At 39.8% G+C, this 20066-nt stretch overlaps 1 protein-coding gene across 43 annotated transcripts in view; it reads left to right on the top strand.

The window, feature by feature from the left end:
* TMCC1 (transmembrane and coiled-coil domain family 1) overlaps nt 1-20066 on the top strand; it is a 255894-nt gene that overhangs the window by 171135 nt on the left and 64693 nt on the right. The window contains exon 1 of one of the 43 annotated variants that reach the window (XM_015130133.3): nt 145-297. In XM_015130133.3, the coding sequence (XP_014985619.1) occupies nt 271-297 (27 nt within the window). In that variant the 5' untranslated portion in view covers nt 145-270. 43 annotated transcript variants of the gene reach the window in all.

Raw genomic sequence — 20066 nt, forward strand, 5'->3', positions numbered from 1 at the left:
CTTAACTGGGCTGAAGATTATCTCATGTGACAGCATAGATCTCTTGTTTTGGAATTGCCATTACTTTCTAGAACAGGCATTCTGTACAGCTGCCAACATGCTCTGAATCCTCTTGCTTCATATTACAGTGATACTGCTTTGTCAGGGTAGAATTCAGCCTCACAGGGCTGGAGTCAGTCACTGCTGACCTCATGCCACAGTACAGCATGTTCAAATCTGGGAGAAACTGCGGGTTATTCGGCATATTCCTCCTCCTCCTCTCTCACAAGCATGGAGCCCTCACTGTCCTCGGAAACCGTATGTTGTATATGTGTGTGTATCTGTCTTTTTTTTAAAAAAAAAAAAAAAAATCTCTTCCTAAATCCTATAGTTAGTCCTACAGCTTTAAGTGGGGGCTGGTTGAATAGACAGACAGGAAATAGCCTGAGCTGCTGAAACTTAGCGTTTTTCAGCAGTAGATCTCAACCAGGGGCATTTGCTATTTTAGAACTGACTTGTGTAAGGTTGTAATAATGGAGAAGCATGATATGTTTCCTAGTTGTTCATTTTACCCAAAGCTATTTGGACAGAATGCAGAGGGTGCTCTGTAGCTGTATGGGCATGCTCAGATCATCCTGGAGTGTCCCGTCTCTTGTGTGTAATGGGCTGCTTCAGTGCAGAGTAAATGTCATCCTCACTTTCTCAAGCGATATAGTTACTGGAAAATCAGTGTTTCCTTCAATGAATGAGTTTCATTTGCCTTGGACTGCTTGGGAAAAACATGGGTTAAATTTGAAAATGCCAGGCATGCATAACAAATGGGAATTTGATTTAGAGCCACCTGGAATACTTCTTACATTAAAAAAAAAAAAATCTTGATGGATCTGTGTGACCAAAAAAAAAAGAAAAAGATTTCTTAGTGCTCAGCTACTTATTTTCAAAGTATTTTTCCGAAAGACTTGGAAAATTTCTGAATTGTTAAGCAATATACACATATCTCAGTGTGAAACTTGTGTCTCCAGATCAGCAGAACAAATCTCTGAGATAAAACTGGATTGGAAGATGATCCAGCTTTATTCAACATAACCACCATTTTCACATTTCATCCATAGTCTTTAGTACAAACTTAGCCTATAGTTTGATTTTACCATTTTTTAGTTTATCTTATAAATGATACATACTTTCTAAGAGATAAATAGCAAAGCAAAGCAGATTCTTTATAGTTTTGCCTGATTCTGAAGTTAATGTATGTTCATATGGTTTGCTATTGAGCAGTTGGATTTAAGATCCAAACAGATTTTTCACTCTGAAGTTTAATATTGAATTACCCTCTTATGCCTTATGGTTGATAATTTAAATGCCAACTTTTTAAACAGATTTGTGCCTCCGGTCTGTACCTTTTTCTGTTGTTTGTTATATATCTTGGATTCAAAACCCCTGACACATCTGTGTTTGTTCTGAGGTTATAAAAGTTCAGTTTACTTATCTATTTTATTAAGAATGCTATCCCAGGGTGAATGGGGTGATCAGAAGGAAAGCATTCATAGAAGAGCCCTAAAGGAATAGTGGGTGGAGACTAACAGTAAAAGAGAAGTTAACTCCTTTTTTTTCCGTTATTGATAGTGAGGTGGGGGAGGGCATAAAACATAATTTAAATATTTTTAATTGATTTTATTTGGTGATTGCATTAACTTTTAAGAGTAGAGAGAGTGTGATAAAAACAATATAGTTAGTACCTGAGTGAGTGAGTGTAGATTAAACCAGCAGTCCCCAACCTTTTTGGCACCAGGAACCGGTTTTGTGGAAGAGTTTTTCCACAGATGGGGTCGGGGTGTCTGTGGGTAAGGTTGGAGTGGGATGGTTTGGGGATGAAACTGTTCACCTCAGGTCATCAGGCATTAGTTAGATTCTCATAAGGAGCATGCAACCTAGATCCCTCGCAAGCACAGTTCATAATAGGGTTTGTGCTCGTATGAGAATCTGATGCCACCACTGATCTGACAGGAGGTGGAGCTCAGGTGGTAATACTCGCTTGCTGCTCACCTCCTTCTGTGTGGCCTGATTCCTAACAGGCCACTGACCTGTACTGATCTGCGACCCAGCATTTGGGGACCCCTGGATTTAACTATTTGCCTGCTTCCCTACCTGTGTCTCTCTCTTACCCGAACTATTTATTGATTGGTAAACTAAAATATTCTCATTGAAACAATGATTTAAGTGTTCACAAATGAGGTACTTGCCCCTAGTATCTAAAATTTTTAATGTAACCGTTTAGATATATGAAATTGCTATAGATAGGGGTTCGTACATGACCTCCTTGCCTGAGATTGCACACGCTTTGTGGGGTGTTTTTTTTTTTTTGAGACAAAGTCTCGCTCTGTCGCCCAGGCTGGAGTGCAGTGGCGCAGTCTCGGCTCACTGCAAGCTCCATCTCCTGGGTTCACACCATTCTTCTGCCTCAGCCTCCTGAGTAGCTGGGACTACAGGCACCTGCCACCGTGCCTGGCTCTGTGTGTGTGTGTGTGTGTGTGTGTGTGTGTGTGTGTGTGTGTATGTGTATGTGTATGTGTGTGTGTATTTTTAGTAGAGACAAGGTTTCACAGTGTTAGCCAGTATGGTCCCAATCTCCTGGCCTCATGATCCGCCCGCGTCCGCCTCCCAAAGTGCTGGGATTACAGGCGTGAGCCACCACATCCGGCCTGCACATACTTTGTGAAGAGTTCATTCCAAATTACAGAATGAACGTTTTGAAGGCAGGATTTCAGAAGAAAAAATGTAGCTGACTCTGTGGTCCCAGCTACTTAGAAGGCTGAAATGGGAGGATCACTTGAATCCCGGGGTGGGGTAGGGCGGTGGAGGTTGTAGTGAGCCAAATTACCACTGTGCTCCAGCCTGGGTGACAGAGCCAGATCCTTTCTCTAAATAAATAAATACAATAAAGCGGGGTAAGAGGGATTGGAAGTACTGGACATTGAGGGTAGACTGCCATTTTTAATAGAACAGTAAGCATAAGCTTCATTTAAAACAAGACATTTGAAGGAAGGCTTGAAAGAGGAGAGCAGGTTAGCCATTCAGCTGAGGAATGAGCATTCCAGGCAGGGGGTACAGCCAGAATAACTGCAGGAGTTTTCACAGTGTTTACAAGGAATTAAAAAGAGGTTAGTTGGTATGACTAGAGCAAGAATTAAGACAGGGAAGAGTGGCAGGAATTGGGAATGTGAAAGATTTAATACAGTGTATCAGTTATCTGTTGCTGTGTAACAAACCACCTTAAAACTTAGTGGCTTAGCCAGGCACAGTGGCTTGCACCTGTAATCCCAGGTACTCAGGAGGCTGAGGCAAGAAGATCACTTGAGGTCAGGAGTTCAAGACCAGCGTGAGCAACATAGTGAGAGCCTGTCTTTAAAAAAAAAAAAAATTAGCCAGTCACGATGGTGTGTGCCTGTAGTCCCAGCTGCTCAGGAGGTTGGGGTGAGAGAATTGCTTGAGCCCAAGAGTTTGAGACTGCAGTGAGCTATGATCAGGCTACTGCACTGCAGCCTGGGTGACAGAGTGAGACTATCTTTTAAAAAATAATAAAAATAGTAGCTTAATATAACCTTTATTTGCTCACAATTTTGAGTCAGCCATTTGAGCTGGGCTCCGCTATTTGGTTCATAGGCTTGTCGTTATAGTTGTTGGGGGCTTGGGTGGACCTGGATGGTCTAAGATGGCCTCCCTTCCTCATGTGTCTGGTAGTAGGTACTGGCTGTTGGCTGGGCCTCTCAAGGTTTTATTTTTTCTTTTTGACACTCATCCATGTAGACAAGCTACAAGGATTTTAGACCGAATAGCTATTATAAGGGTGAGGTTGTCAATAACTGAGATGTAAAGTGTGCTGGAAATCTCAGTGCAACAAGAAAGGACAAACTCCAATGCACAAATACTTTTTAAGCCTCTGCTTGTGTCACATTTGCTAACATTTCACTTGGCCAAAGCAAGACCATGACCAAACCCAATTTCACTGGATGGAGAAATACATTCCACCACTTCTTTCTTTCTTTCTTTCTTTTCTAAGACAGGGTCATACTCTTGTCCAGGCTAGAGTACAGTGGCACAAACACAAGTCACTGCAGCCTGGATCTCCTGGGCTCAAGCCGTCCTCCTGGCTCAGCCTCCTGAGTAGCTGGGACCACAAAAATGTGCCACCACGCTCTGCTAATTTATTTATTTTTTTTTTATTTTTTATTTTTTTTGTAGAGACGGGGTCTCACCACGTTGCTGAGGCTTGGTCTCAAACTCCTGGGCTCAAGTGATCCTCCTGCCTTGGCCTCCCAAAATGTTGAGATTACAGGCATGAGACACTGTGCCTGACCAGAAGCCACCTCTTGATAGGAGTGGGAAAGCCAGATTATAAAGGGAAGGGTATACGAGATTGGATGAATGTGGCTATTAATCTACCATAAAGAAGGCCAAATCAGATACGCCTTTGAAGGCCATTTGAGTGTAAAGGAAATTGAGTGGATAAAACATACTCAGTTTCTCCCACTGTCCTCTCAACAACACACTTCTGATGCCAGGTCTCTGGGGATTTCTTCCCACCAGCAAGCAATTCTGCAGCAGACACCAGCGGGGTATCCTTTAATTCAATTCAATTCTGACTCTGTCTACGTGGAGATAGTATTAGATCACACTAGGTGAGGACTGAGTCCCACAAGGCTGCATCCCACTTCCAGTGCCCATTGAAAGCCCCAGGTTATTTTGCTTGTACTTCTGACCAACTGGCTGTAAATTGGGGTTTCCACAGCCTCCTCCTTGGATTCAGTTAATTTGCTAGAGTGGCTTACAGAATTCAAGAAAACATGTATACTGGCCTATTATAAAGGATGCAGATGAAAAGATGCATAGGCAAGGCATATGGGAAGGGATGCAGTGCTTCCATTAAGCCCCCACCCTCCAGGAAACGTCACATGTTCAGCTATCCAGAAGCCCTAACTCTGTCTTTGGGTTTTTATGGAAACTTCAATATGTGAGTGTGATTGATTAAATTGCTTGCCATTGGTGATCAGTTTAACCTTCACTTTCCTTCCTTTACCCTCCCAGAGGTTGGGGGATGGGGCTGAAGTGCCAATTCTCTAATTATGCCTTGGTCTTTCTGATGACCAACCTCATCCTGAAGCTGCCAACCATCAGCGATCTTATTAGCATACAAAAAGACACATCACTTTGGAGATTCCAAGGAATTTAGTAGTTCTATGCCAGGAAAAGGAAAGGAAGACCAAATACAGTTGACTCTTGATCAAAGTGGGTATTAGGGGTGCTGGACCCTCACACACAGTCAAAGATCCGCGTATAACTTTTGACTCCCCCAAAGCTTAGCAGAGCCTTACTAATAACATAAACTGTTATTAACACATATTTTATATGTTATATGTATTATATACTCTATTCTTACAATACAGTAAGCTAGAGAAATTAAAATGTTAAGAAAATCATAAGGAAAATGTTATTTTAATTTTAAAATGTTATTAAAATCATAAAGAAAATACATTTACAGTACTATATTTACATATGTTTACAAGACAAATCATCTGTATGAAATGGTAGGCAACTGCAGCAGCAGACCTCAACCTATGGTATGTATCATGCAATCAACTTTTTCTTGTAATGTCATGACATTTTCTTTGCTTCTTGGGAGCACTTCAGTGTCACTAGTCACACTTCTTACGCATCTCATGGTGTTATTCAAGGTTTACAGTATTGTACTAAACACAATGAAAAATAATAGAGAACCCCCAAGAGATCACTTTTTACTGAGATATGCAGTTTACTGGAGAGAGGACCTGATGACTCAGGTGATTAGTGAGTGTCACATGCGTTTTAAGCGGATACTTGCAATATTTCACTCACTGCTAGCAACTGGAGGTGGCTGTGAAAATTTTACAGTAGCACAGTAAATACTACAGTTAATTTTATGCGGTTTATGCTGTTATGATTTAATACTTCATCTTTGTTTACATTTCTCTTGACTGCAAATGGCACCATGTGTTTGTATAAATTTTGATAGATTTAACTTCAGATTTGTATATACTTTATGGTATTAAATGATAAAATAAACAGTATCTGTATATGTTTTATGCATTCATTAACATCTTTTAATTTTTTGGTATTTCTAGGTTATGCAGTTTGCCATTTTTTCCCAAATTGTTGCAAATCTCCAAAATATTTTAAAATATTTTGGAAAAAATATGTAAGTGGATCCATGTAGTTCAGACCTTTGTTGTTCAGGGGTCAACTGTGTATTTCACAGTATCGCAGGAATTCATTGAGGAATTTTAAGCAGAGGACTGATGTGATTTGACTTAGGTTTTTAAAGGATCATTCTGGTTATAGTATTAAGAACAGATATGGGGGCAAGATAGACCAATTGGGAGACCATTTTAGTAACTCAGGCAATATATAATCATGGTTTAGACTAAAGTACAAGTGAAGATTATAAGATGTAGTTGAATTTTAGATGAATTTTGAAGGCAATGCTAACAGAATTTTCTGGCGGGTTGGATGTAAGGTATGAAAGAAATCGGTAACTGAGGATTTTATCCTAAACAGCTGGAAGATTTGTCATTAACAGATGTAAATGCTGCTGGAGGGCAGGTTTTGTGGGAAAGAGCTGGAGTTCAGTTTCAGGTGTCCATCAGCCATCTAAGTGGGAATGTTGAATAGATAAGTGGCATTTATGAGTCTAGAGACTCTTAGAGTCATAGGATACTAAGGAGAAAGTTCTAGGCAGAAAATATGATTAGGGAGAAGAAGAAAAGGAAGAAGATTGGCCTATGAGAGAAGAGGAAAATCCAGAGATTTTTTGGTGTACTGGAAAACCAAGTATGGAAATTCTTCGTAGGAGAAAGGAAACATCAAGTACATCAAATGCTGCTGATAGGTCAGTAAGAAGAGGGCTAAGAACTTCTCTTTGGATGTAGTAATTTGGAGATGATTGGTCACCTCAACAAAAACTTTTTAGTAGACCAATGAGATAAAAGCCAGTTGAGTGGGTTTGTGAATGGGAAAAAGTAATTTGTAGACAGTGAGTTTGAATAATCTTTATGAGTTACACTACAGTAGGAAGAAGAGAAGTGGGGAAGCAACTGGTGAAGGGAGTGGAGTCAAGAAGTTTATTTAAGATGGGAGAAATAAGATTTACATGCTGAAGGGGAAAATTCATTAGAAAAAATCTATCAGTTTCTTATGTAATAAATAGCATTTGTTATGTGCCAACACTATTCGAAATGTAACTGAAACACAGGTTCAGGCACTCACCACTTGTAGAGTCCGATATAAAGAGAGTGACTTGTGAGGTCTGGTATAAAGAGAGTGACTTGTTATTCCAAAGCTAGCTTAGGGGAAGAAATACAGGCCTCCTGCCTTAAGGGTACCACTTCAGCTTTGGAGCAGAAAGCAGGTGCTTTTAAAAGGGAGCTTGGCAAGAACGGCATGCAGTGGAGAAAGCAAACAGGTGAGGGTGCTTTATCTGCTGGGCAGTTGAGCTGGCAATCACTGGCACCTTCATGGGCAGAACTAAGTTGTAAAAGTGGCTGAGGCCGGGCACAGTGGCTCATGCCTGTAATCCCATCACTTTGGGAGGCCGAGGCGGGCAGATTACCTGAGGTAGGGAGTTTGAGACCAGCCTGACCCAACATGGAGAAACCCTGTCTCTACTAAAAATACAAAAAAAAAAAAAAAGGCATGGTGGCAGGCACCTGTAGTCCCAGCAGCTCGGGAGGCTGAGGCAGAATTGCGTGAACCTGGAAGGTGGAGCTTGCAGTGAGCCAAGATCGCGCCACTGCACTCTAGCCTGGGTGACAGAGCGAGACTCCGTCTCCAAAAAAAAAAAAAATTAGCCGGGCATAGTGGTGCATGCCTACAAATCCCAGCTACTCAGGAGGCTGAGCCAGGAGAATCGCTTGAACTTGGGAGGCAGAGGTTACAGTGAGCTGAGATTGTGCCATTGCACTCCAGCCTGGGCAACAAAAAGCAAAACTCTATCTCAAAAAAAAAAAAAAAAAAAAAAAGGTGGCTGAAACTCTTTAGGTCAGAGAGAGTTTCATTGCCAGTGTACTTTTTGTTGTAAATAGACTGTTGTCTCTTGAGACAATCTCCTGGTGGGAGAGTTCCACTCTGGAGCTTCTAAGCACATGTCTGGTGAAGAGGAGGTAACAGGTTATAATTGTATTTCTAAAGAGCTAAGTAGGAAATGGGGTACAGGGGAAAAGGAGGAATGAGAAAAGAGAAAAAATAATTTTAAAATAACTCATTCTGTCTCTTAGAAAGATGGAGGTACTCAGTTACAGAAACACTTTATAAATATAAACTCATTTAATATAAGAATGAAACAGTGACTGGCCACTCAGTATAAAGTAATATGGTGGGTGCTATAAGGAGTTCAAGAATGTATAAGACACAATGTCAGACTTAAACACTCACAATGTCAAGTAAAAATATGTATATATACCATAAAAATTAGACAATTTGGAAGTACAGAGAACTAAAAGGAAGTTACTTTTAATGAGAAAATAAGGAATGTCAATATAAAGGTAGACTTATTTGGACTTAATTTATGTACGTTTCACTTCAAGCACAGAGCAGATAAGTTTTTTTGTTTGTTTCTTTCTTTGTTTGTTTGTTTGTTTTCTGTTGCCCAGGCTAGAGTGCAATGTTGCAATCTTGGCTCACTGCAACCTCTGCCTCCCAGGTTCAAGTGATTCTCCTGCCTCAGCCTCCCGAGTAGCTGGGACTAAAGGCACACACCACCACACCCAGCCAATTTTTGTGTGTGTTTTTAGTAGAGATGGGTTTTTGCCATGTTGGCCAGGCTGGTCTTGAACACCTGACCTCATGATCCCCCCGCCTCGGCCTCCCAAAGTGCTGGCATTACAGGCATGAGCCACCACGCCTGGCCAGAGAGTGCATTCTAAGGTAGGATGGGGACAGGGTTGGATATAGAAAGGAAAACATTTGTCTTCAGAAAAGACAAAGAACTTCAGAGATATTTTCTATTACTGTAATTGTCATCTTCATGTTTGTAGTCCTAGCTCCTGTGTAACAGTGAGGAAAAAAAGGAAGAGTGGGAGGGTGGATGTGGATGTGTCAACTGCATGTGCGCATCTTCAATACCTAGAATACAGGGAGTCCTCTACTGGGCACATATACTTAGGACCCTATCTCTGATTTAAAATCAGTTTGCTGAGCCATCCAGTATTATTTTTCACATAAGTAAAATGGAAAATTTTGAGCTCTGGTAAACCCAGGAAATAGGATTACAGTGTGTCGTTTAATTCTCATTTCCTCTTAATGAAATGTGAACTGGTTGTTTGAAGTCTAAGGATATGTGGAGAATACAGACTGTTTAGATTGATACATGGGTGGAAGAATGTATTTTATGTTCAGTGGAAACTTGTGAAGAAAAGTTTATAGGGAATCATTTCCAAGGAGTGTAGAAGCCTAATTAAAGTTGACTTTTTTATCCTCATTGGTGCCTCATGCACGTTAACTGTTTGAAAAATCTAGGTATGTTTTTCATTACACCCTGATTGCAACTTCAGGGAAAAGATCTTTTCTGGGCTCCAAAAGTTCTAACAGAAAAGGGAATATGTATGGTTGTTACATATGTATGTATGGTTGTCATATTATATACCAAATGAGCCTACCTTTATATTGGCATTCCTTATTGTCCAGTTAAAAGTTCCAGTTTCCAGGTGGTCAGGTTTACCCATAATCAAAAAAAATACAAATGATAAGTGAAAATAAGATCTCATTTTAATTATCAGATTAATCAAAATACAAAAGTTTGATACCTGGAGCTGGCACAGTCATTCACCTACACTGTTGGCGGTAGTGTAAACTGTTGCAGTCTTTCAGGAAAGCAATGTGTAATCTCTATCAAAGTGCAAAATATATACCCTCTGATATACTGCTAGGAATTTACACTATCACTATACCCAAAGAAGTTCACCAAGATATATACAAATATGTTTGTAATTTTAAAATGGAAAGAATTTGTTCTGGTGCCCAGTTGAAGTTTAACGACAAATACCTTTGACGTTCCCTCACCCCCTGTCCTCCCAAAGGTGATTCCGCTTTCTTCCTTATTGAAGAACTGTATCCCATATTGTCATGTTTTACAATTATCAGTTGGGTTTATAATAAGTTTTTTTTTTCCCCTAGAAACAGAGGCTTTTCATTTATTCTGTTAATAGTTGTCACTAGAGATGAGGTGTTCAGAATGAAAGATCGAGTACTCTGAGATGATTCTCACGCAAGAGGTATTAGGAACATAATGGGCAACAGTAGGGATCTGTTAATTAAAAACAAATCTTTAAGAAGTAAGGACTGTTAAGGATTGGTATGTGAGAATGAAATGGGGGAAGTAGGTGGTCTAGAAGAAGCTTACTGTAACTGCATCACTGCAGTTTTATCTGTGATAATTCTTTTAATTTTTTTAAAGAATATTTTTAAAAAAAAATAATTAAAAAATTATTTATTTTTTAATTATTATCTCCAGATAATTCTTTTAATTTCTAAAAACTCCATTTTCTTTTCTTTTTTTCTTTTTTCTTTTTTTTTTTTTTTTTTTTTTTTTTGAGATGGGGGTCTCACTGTGTTGTCAGTGGCTATTTACAGGCACAATCATAGTGCACTACAGCCTTGAACTCCTGGCTCAAGCTATTCTCCTCCAGTCTCCCAAGTATCTGGGATTACAGGCGTGTGCTATTGTGCCTCCATTTTCATCTCTGAAGAATAGAACCAGGTCACAAAATTTGAGAGAGCAGCAGAGGAAGACAGAACTTTTATCACATATTTCCTAAACGAATGCTGCCTTTCCATTTTATATCATTGCATTTACATTTATCATTTATATGTTTTATCATACATATTTTACCAAATGTCACAGGTCATTTAATGAAACAGTTCCAGTTTTTGCCTGTTAATCTTATGTTTTCTCTAGTGCAAGAGGTGGCAAATTGCTGGCATCATTTGACTCAATACTGTTATCCACTAAATTAATTATATGCCAGATTACCTATCAGTTTAGAGTTGGGTGGACGAAAAAAGCCCAGGCTAAGGTGCAGTAGCATGATCACTGCTCACTACAGCCTCCTTCTCCTGAGCTCAAGCCATCCTCCCGCCTTGGCCTCCTGAGTAGCTGGGATGGCAGGTGTGCACTGCTACACCTAGCTAATTTTTTTATTTTTTGTAGAGTCAGGGTCTCACTATGTTGCCTGGTCTGCTCTCAAACTCCTGGGCTCAAGCAATCCTCCTGCCTTGGCGCCCCCCTTCCCCCGCCAAAAGTACTAGGATTACAGGCATGAGCCACCATGCCCAGCCTTCAGTTGTCCCTTAAATGAAGATTAATATTGGAGAGAGTTCAGCCTCGAGAAGCTCTAGTTTCAGTCCTACACAATTACATATGTTCAGTTAACCTGCCAGAGGTTTTATTTCTCATCTATAAAACAAGAATGTTTTGAGATAACCTCTCAAGATTTTTAGATTTCACAATACTCAGATGATACCTATACAGACATATAAAGATTGGTTTTTAAAATAAAATGGCCAGGCATGGTGGCTCACACCTGTAACCCCAGCATTGTGGGAGGCCAAGGCGGAAAGATCACTTGAGCCCAGAAGTTCAAGACCAGCCTGGGCCACAGAGTGAGACCCTGTCTCTACAAAAAATTTTTAAAAATTAGCTGGGCGTGGTAGTATGTGCCTGTAGTTCCAGCTCCTCGGGAGGCTGAAGTGGGAGGATTGCTTGAGCCCAGAGGGTCGAGGCTACAATGAGTGGTGATTGTGCCACTGCACTTCAGCCTGGGCAACAAAGCAAGACCCTGTCTCAAAAATAATAATAATAAAATAATATTTTCTTTCAGAAAGAGACTTGTGTCTTAAACTTCTCATGCATTACTCATTTGTAGTCAGTTATATTTGATTTAAAAAGCAATTTCTTATCTGATTATAATTCCTAAATTACAAACTCTACAGACAGTAAATGAGGGATTTTGCATAAACTGGAACAGCTCGTGTATTGGAAAATCCAAATTTAAACAAAAGCCTTATAACTTTGGGTAGAGTGATTGTTTGTTATCAAATGCATTCAATCTAGGATTCCTTTATTTATTTGTTTATTTTGAGAAAGTGTCTCGCTGTGTTGCCCAGCCTGGAGTGCAGTGTTGTGATCTTGACTCACTGCAACCTTCGCCTCCCAGATTCAAGTGATTCTCCTGCCTCAGCCTCCTGAGTAGCTGGGATTACAGGTTTCCGCCACCACACCTGGCTAATTTTTTTTTTTTGAGACAAAGTCTTGCTCTGTCGCCCAGGCTGGAGTGCAGTGGCACCATCTCGGCTCACTGTAACCTCTGCCTCCTGGATTCAAGCAATTCTCCTGCCTCAGCCTCCTGGGTAGCTGGGATTACAGATGTGTGCCACCATGCCCAGCTGATTTTTGTATTTTTTTTTAGTAGAGATGGGGTTTCACCATGTTGGTCAGTCTGGTCTCGAACTCCTGACCTCGTGATCCACCTGCCTCAGCCTCCCAAAGTGCTGGGAATACAGGCATGAGCCACCATGCCTGGCCTAATTTATTATTGTTGTTATTTTTTAGTAGAGTTAGGGTTTCAACATGTTGGCCAGGCTGGTCTCAAACTCCTGACCTGTAGTGATCCACTCACCTCAGCCTTCCAAAGTGCTGGGATTACAGGCGTGAGCCACTGCACATGGCCTCGGATTTCTTTAAATGACTCTTTTTAAGTCCAGTGTAATACGTATTATTTCATATGTAAATTATTAATTTGCATATCATTTTACAGAAAAAAATCTGTCAAGTGGGAATAGCATATCTTATTACATGATATTAATCTCTGGTTATACTAATTAGTAAGTTGTAATTTGAAATTAATACAAATTTATAGTGAAATTGGTGTTACCATATGATGTATATGTATACTTTTAAATAATGATGTTCACATAGACTGTATCTGTCAAAACTGATTAGTTTCTTACAAACATGAGAATTAAATTTTGGGCATAGACTGAATGCTTATTAAGCAGCAAGTGATTCCGGAGTGCATCAGTCTGCATTCATGAAACTAAGCATAGATATAAAATTGAACATGATTTGGTGCAGTAGCTCACACCTGTAATCCTAGCACTTTGGGAGGCTGAGGTGGGCGGATCGCCGGAGGTCAGGAGTTCAAGACCAGCCTGGCGAACATGGTAAAACCTTGTCTGTACTAAAAATACAAAAATTAGCCGGGCGTGCTGGCAGATACCCGTAATCCCAGCTACTCTGGAGGCTGAGGCAGGAGAATCACTTGAACTGGGAGGCGGAGGTTGCAGTGAACTGAGATTGTGCCACTGCACTCCAGCCTGGGCAGCAGAGCAAGACTCCATCTCAAAAAAAATAAAATAAAATGGAACATGGCTGAGAATATAGATTTCTTGAAATTTTGGTGGGGGAAAGACTTGCGCCACAAATATCCTGGGCTTAGTGTCTTTTACAGAGTTTCTCATTAGATTCAATATCTTCTTTCTGTAGTTGCTGACCTATATATAATTGGTGCCTCTGTAAAGCCTGTTACTTTTAAGTAGAGTTGTTTTTCGTATTTAGCATAAACAGGCTGAGAATTTGTTGTTACTGTTGACTGACCACTTAGGATTGGCCATGGGAGAAGACTTAGAATAGTCATAAAAACCGTGAACTTGGATTTAGAATATCTGAGCTCCCGATTTAGCTTAACTTCTCACTAGTCCTCAGTCTTTAAATAATTCCAACTTCTCATGAGCCTCACATTCCTCGTATTTAAAATGAATGATAGCTGGGCACCCTTGCTTGTGCCTGTAGTCCCAGGTACTTGGGAGTCCGAGGCAGAATCACTTGAACCCAGGAGTTCAAGACTAGCCTGGCCAACATAATGAGACCGTCCCCATTCCCCCATCTCAAAAAACTTAAAAATTTGGAAAAATAAAAAGGAATAATTGCTGCCTTACAAACCTCACAAGATAGTTCAAAAGCAGAGACCTTTAACCTGGAAGCAGATCTTTTTAGTACTTACACAGTTTTTGTTTGTTTGTTTTGAGATGGAGTCTTGGAGTCTCGCTCCGTCACCCAGGCTGGAGAGCAGTGGCGCGATCTCGGCCCACCACAACCTCCACCTCCTGGGTTCAAGTGATTCTCCTGCCTCAGCCTCCTGAGTAGCTGGAACTACAGGTGCGTGCCACCATGCCCAGCTAAGTTTTTGCATTTTTATTAGAGACAGAGTTTCACCATATTAGCCAGGATGGTCTCCATTTCCTGACCTTGTGATCCACCTGCCTCAGCCCCCTAAAGTGCTGGGATTACAGGTGTGAGCCACCACGCCTGCCACTTTACACAGTTTTTTAATATCCACTGGGAATTTTGGTCACTATGAAAGCCTATTGCTACAAAGACATTGTCCTCAACTCTGACTCTGTGCCATTATCAGTGTGCATTATTGTTCTTATGCTACTTTGTCCTCCCACTTGAGAGTATCAGTCTTCTGAGGATAAAGAGCCTGAAGCCCAAAAATACAAGTAGAAGTCAGTACATACTCATTGACACTTCAGATGGTATCTAAACAGAATGTTCTTCATCTCTAGTTATTTTTATTTTTATTTTACCTGACTAGTATAGATTTATGGTGTAAAATAAATTTTTATTATGTATCAACAAAAAACTTGGAACTCAGGATCATGACTAACCAAAGAAAAGTAAATGGTGTTAGCCTTGATGATCTAAAGTTTCTCTCTCTCTCTCTCTTTTTTTTTTTTTTTTTTTTTTTTTGAGGCAGGTCTCACTCTGTCACCCAGGCTGGAGTACAGTGACACAATCTCAGCTCATCACAACCTGGGCCTCCTAGGTTCAGGTGATCCTCCCACCTCAGCCTCCCAAGTAGCTGCAACTGTAGGCATACAAGCTCCCCATGCCGTGCCCAGCTAATTTTTTTATTTTAATTTTTTGTAGAGATAGGGCCTCACCATGTTGCCCAGGCTGGTCTTGAACTCCTGGGCTCAAGCAGTCTGCCCACCTCAGCCTTCCAAAGTGCTAGGGTTGCAGGCGTGAGCCACTACACCCGGACGATCTAAAGTTTCTTAAAACACCACGAATCTTAAGGTAAAACTGTAATGCTTAAGTTTAGTTATTTAATCTTAAAATTAGATGTGCAAAGGTATTTTCTGAGTACATTATTTGAAAAATAGACAAATTTCAGCTGTCTTAGCACTTAGTTATTACCAGTAAAGACCAGTGGTTAAGAGTACATAAATAAGTACTTTATAAAGGAAACCCTAATTACTAGGATATTAAACAGATTTTCTAAATTTAAATTATCCAAGATTAAACCCATTTCCTTTTTTGATAAGATTACTAGTAGATTAGAGATGCTCTGAAGACAGGGTATGCTGGATTTCAGCAGTCATTTAACAGAGACTTTTGTGGTATCTTTGTGGGAAAGTAATAACTTATTATTTGTAACTGAATAAGTGAATGAATGAGTGAAGATTACTAATTTAGTAAATGTCAGCCTGGAACAAGGTCTCTAATGGCTTGCTTCAGGATACTCCCTGTCCAGTTCAACCTCTTCGTTAATTCCTTGGCTAAAAATATTGACATGCTTAGTCAGTTGAAGATGTCAAGCAGCTGAAAAGAATAATTAAAATTTTGAGCAACAGAGTTGGAATCTAGAGATATTAAATGAAAAGCAGAGGTCATCACATTATGTGATTCAGCTGTACCACATTTATGTGATTTATGGAAAGGGCAATTATTTTTAACACCGTTTTCAGTTAAAGAAAAAGCAAACAGGATGCAAGCTACATGCATCTGAGTTAGATACAAGAAGAATCTTAGATTTTAATCTAAATCAGACAAAGCTCTTGTTACACTGCAGTGCATTTTAAGAATTAGGATGTCTTAGGCATTCTTTGAAATTAAAATCTTTGAAATTAAAATTCAAGGAAAGAAGCATTAATATTACCCTATATTAGAATATTATATCAGAAATGTTAATATAATTACAACATAAAACACCCCAAGAGGAAACAAATCTCCTAATAGTTGGAAAGAATGAATGAAATTCCTAATGATATCCCAATGTTTGTTTTATTTATAAAAAGATACTAAAGAACATTTGTTATCAATTAATCATGAACAGTTTTGTCTCACTAAAATTTTCCTCTCAATGTGCAAGACAAAGCACTAAATTACTAGTAGCTTTAATTAGGACTTTTTTTTTTTCCTCATCCTCTACATTAGTGCTTTACAAATTCTTTAATATCCTATAAAGCCTTAGCAGTTGTCTCAATTGTAACTTTTTTTTTTTTTTTTTTTTTTTTTTTGAGGCTGAGTCTTGCTCTGTCGCCAGGCTGGAGTGCAGTGGTGTGATCTTGACTCGCTGCAACCTCCATCTCCTGGGTTCAAGCAATTCTCCTGCCTCAGCCTCCCAAGTAGCTGGGATTACAGGCACGCGCCACCATGCCCGGCTAATTTTTGTATTTTTAGTAGAGACGGGGTTTCACCATGTTAGCCAGGATGGTCTCGATCTCCTGACCTCATGATCCACCCGTCTCGGCCTCCCAAAGTGCCGGCATTACAAGCATGAGCCCCCGCATCTGACCAACTTTAACTTTAAAATGTTTTGCAAATAAAATTTTAATCAAATTATAAGAAAGTAAAAGTAATTTTGTTGGAATATATTCATGGAAAGATGGACAATGTTTATTTCCCAAGTGACTGCCAAAGTCAGTAGCAAACTAGAGACTATTCCATATTGATTTTCTAAATAATGGCTTGAAAACAGAGGTCTTCTACATTTATTGTTTCTTCGTCTTAAATTTGTCTCCTAATTTTAATTTTGAATGATTTTTTCCCCTTTGACATTTCTAATAAACTTAACCATGGGTAGACCATCTTTTAAGGTCCCTTTGTATTCTCATTTGGGATTTTGAATTTTTAAAATATATCTCCACTTTTTAATATAAGCATGTATTTGAAGTGATATGATTTATGCTTTTATTTCTTACTGATTCATTCAACAGATATTTATTGAGCCCATACTGTCCACCTCTTACTGGAGAACTAGAAGTGAATATAGGGCCATGAGCTCCCTGAAGGAGTTCACTGTCTAGTAGGGGAGCTGAGATGTAAACAGATGGTAACAGTATATGAGAGAGATTTTTTCATCACCAACTTCTAAATCTGATTTTGCCCTATTTCTACTCTGCCCAGTCATTCATATCTCTCCCTCTCAAATGCTGCCTTTTTTTTTTTCCCTCAAGTTAAAAATGATTTTGTCTTGCTAGGTGTGGTGTCTTGTGCCAGTAATCCCAGCCACTCAAGAGGCTGAGGCAGGAGGATTGCTTGAGCCCAGGAATTTGAGGCTGCAGTGAGCTATGATCACACCTGTGAATAGCCACTGCACTCCAGCCTGTGCAACAGTGTAAGACCTTGTCTCAAAAAATAATGAAATAAATGAAATCAAAATAAGGAAATGACTTTGTCTTATATAGGCTTTAGGAAGACTTATTTTATGAACAATTTCAATCATTGTTGACATTAAATAGATGGTTGAACTGTGGCCATTGGTCCTAATTTCACTTTTAAAAGTTTCGGGGTTTCCTGTGTTAATGTATCCACTTGAATGCTAGTAGGAAGTCTGTACTCAGATGAAGTACAGAAAGCTCAGCACAGGGTTTCTTCTCTTCCTTTTTGGAGTGAGTCACTTTATTGTTATATTTTTGATTTTTTAATGAAGTGTTTCAAGCCAGGAGCAGTGGCTCACACCTGTAATCCCAGCACTTTGGGAGGCTGAGGTGGGAGGATCACCTGAGGTCAAGAGTTCAAGACCAGCCTGGCCAACATGGTGAAACCCTGTCTCTACTAAAAATACAAAAATTAGCAGGGCATGGTGGTGCACGTCTGTAGTCCCAGCTACTCGGGAGGCTGAGGCAGGAGAATCACTTGAGAACCCAGAAGGCAGAGGTTGCAGTGAGTTGAGATCGTGCACTGCACTCCAGTTTGGGGGACAGAGCAAGACTCCATCTCAAAAAATAAAAATAAAAAATAAAGTGTTTCCGCCAGGCGCAGTGGCTCACGCCTGTACCCCAATACTTTGGGAGGCTGAGGTGGGTGGATCACTTGAGGTCAAAAGTTCAAGACCAGCCTGGCCAACATGGTGAAACTCCATCTCTACTAAAAATGCAAAAATTAGTCATGCACGGTGGCATATGCCTGTAATCCCAGCTACTCAGGAGGCTGAGGCAGGAGAATCGCTTAACCTGGGAGGCGGAGGTTGCAGTGAGCCAAGATCGCACCACTGCACTCCAGCCTGGCAATAGAATGAGACTCTGTCTCAAAAAATAAACAAATAAAAAATGCTCATCCCATCTGATGTAGACACAAGCACTGGGCCAAAGAGCATGTGAATACTGTATATGGCTTCATATTTGTCATCTTATGTTAGGTATTGATACCAGGTTATAGAACTGTCTCTAGAAGATCCTCTTCTTTGGATCAAGATTCCAGCTTCTTTCTTTCCAATCATTTTTAAGTGACTGTTTTCCCATTACTGCAGTTCAAAATATCTAAATTTGAAATCATAATTTTCTTTCCCAGAACAAAGCTGTTTTTCATCTTCCCTGTTTGAATTGCATCATCATTCTCTTAGGATGGAAAGAAACATAGGCCTTATCTTTCATTCATTCTTCTCCATCTCCAGTGTACAGTCAACAAATCCTACTGGTTTCTCCTTCAGAAGTACTGCTGAGCTTTTTCATTTACATTTCTTCTGCCATTACTCTACTTCTCCCTATTATGTTTTAGTAATCTCTCCTCTGGTCTCACGTCTCTTCTTTAAGCCTTTGACCTCTCAAGTTAAAACTACCAAAGAAGGCAAAATGCCTTAAAACATAATGTCTTAGGAAGAAATGAAAGGCAAATTAATATCAACTATGAGAGATCATCTACTCTATAGCAGAGTAAAATTTCTTTATCATTTTCTTTACCCTAAACTTCAGCTAATCCCCCAAATTCTCCTGCTCATTTATTCATTCACTCATTCAACAGTATTTTTAAGTATATGCTCTATACTGATGTTAATAGCCAAATATTATACGTATTTCACTATCCTTTGGCAATTCTTCTTGTCTCTTCAGCTGTCGTAGTTATGCTTTCTCTAGTTTTTCATCTCCAGCCTCAACCTTGCAAATTCAATTCCTATTTATTAGGTACTAAATCTTGATTCATTTTAAGCCCCATAAATCATACAAGTCCCACAGCTGATGATTGGCAGAGCAATGATGACTCAAGTCTGTCTCTTATGCAGACTAGCACTCTACCAACCCCATCTTACTGTACTTACTTATAAGGCCTGTTGTCTGAGCTTAATGATGTCAAACAGTAGAATACTGTAGTTGTAGTTGTATCTTAAGAGAAAAGGTGTAGGAATGAGAAATTGGCCATTTGGTTGCTTTTTGTTAACAAATTTTAAGAAGCTTGGAAAGAGTTGCATTTCCATAAGTAGCCAGTTACTATCTATCATATCTGTTTTCACCTTCCTGTTCTTTCTTAGTTACATCTCTTCGAGTCAGATGGCTATTCTTAAACAAATTTTGGAACCACAAGCTCTATGTAGTTTAATGGAAAATTAAGTAACAAAGAACGAGCCTTTGTATGTGGGTTTTTGTATGTGGGTTTATCCCCTCTCCCAAGCCATCTATGACTAGTAATACTGTGAAAAGAACAAATTGAGATAAATCCTCATGGTTTTTACTTTATTTTTTTTTGAGACAAAGTCTCACTCTGTTGCTCAGGCTGGAGTGCAGTGGTGCAGTCTCGGCCCACTGCAGCCTCAACTTCCTGGGTTCAAGCGATTCTCCTGCCTCAGCCTTCCAAGTATCTGGGATTACAGGCGCACGCCACCACGCCCCGCTAATATTTGTATTTTTAGTGGAGATGGGGTTTCACCATGTTAGCCAGGCAGGTGTTGAACTCCTGATCTCCAGTGATCCTCCCGCCTCAAATCCTTGTTTTTACATGGACT

This window comes from Macaca mulatta, chromosome 2 (genome assembly GCF_049350105.2).
Source record: "Macaca mulatta isolate MMU2019108-1 chromosome 2, T2T-MMU8v2.0, whole genome shotgun sequence".
Lineage (NCBI taxonomy): Eukaryota > Metazoa > Chordata > Mammalia > Primates > Cercopithecidae > Macaca > Macaca mulatta.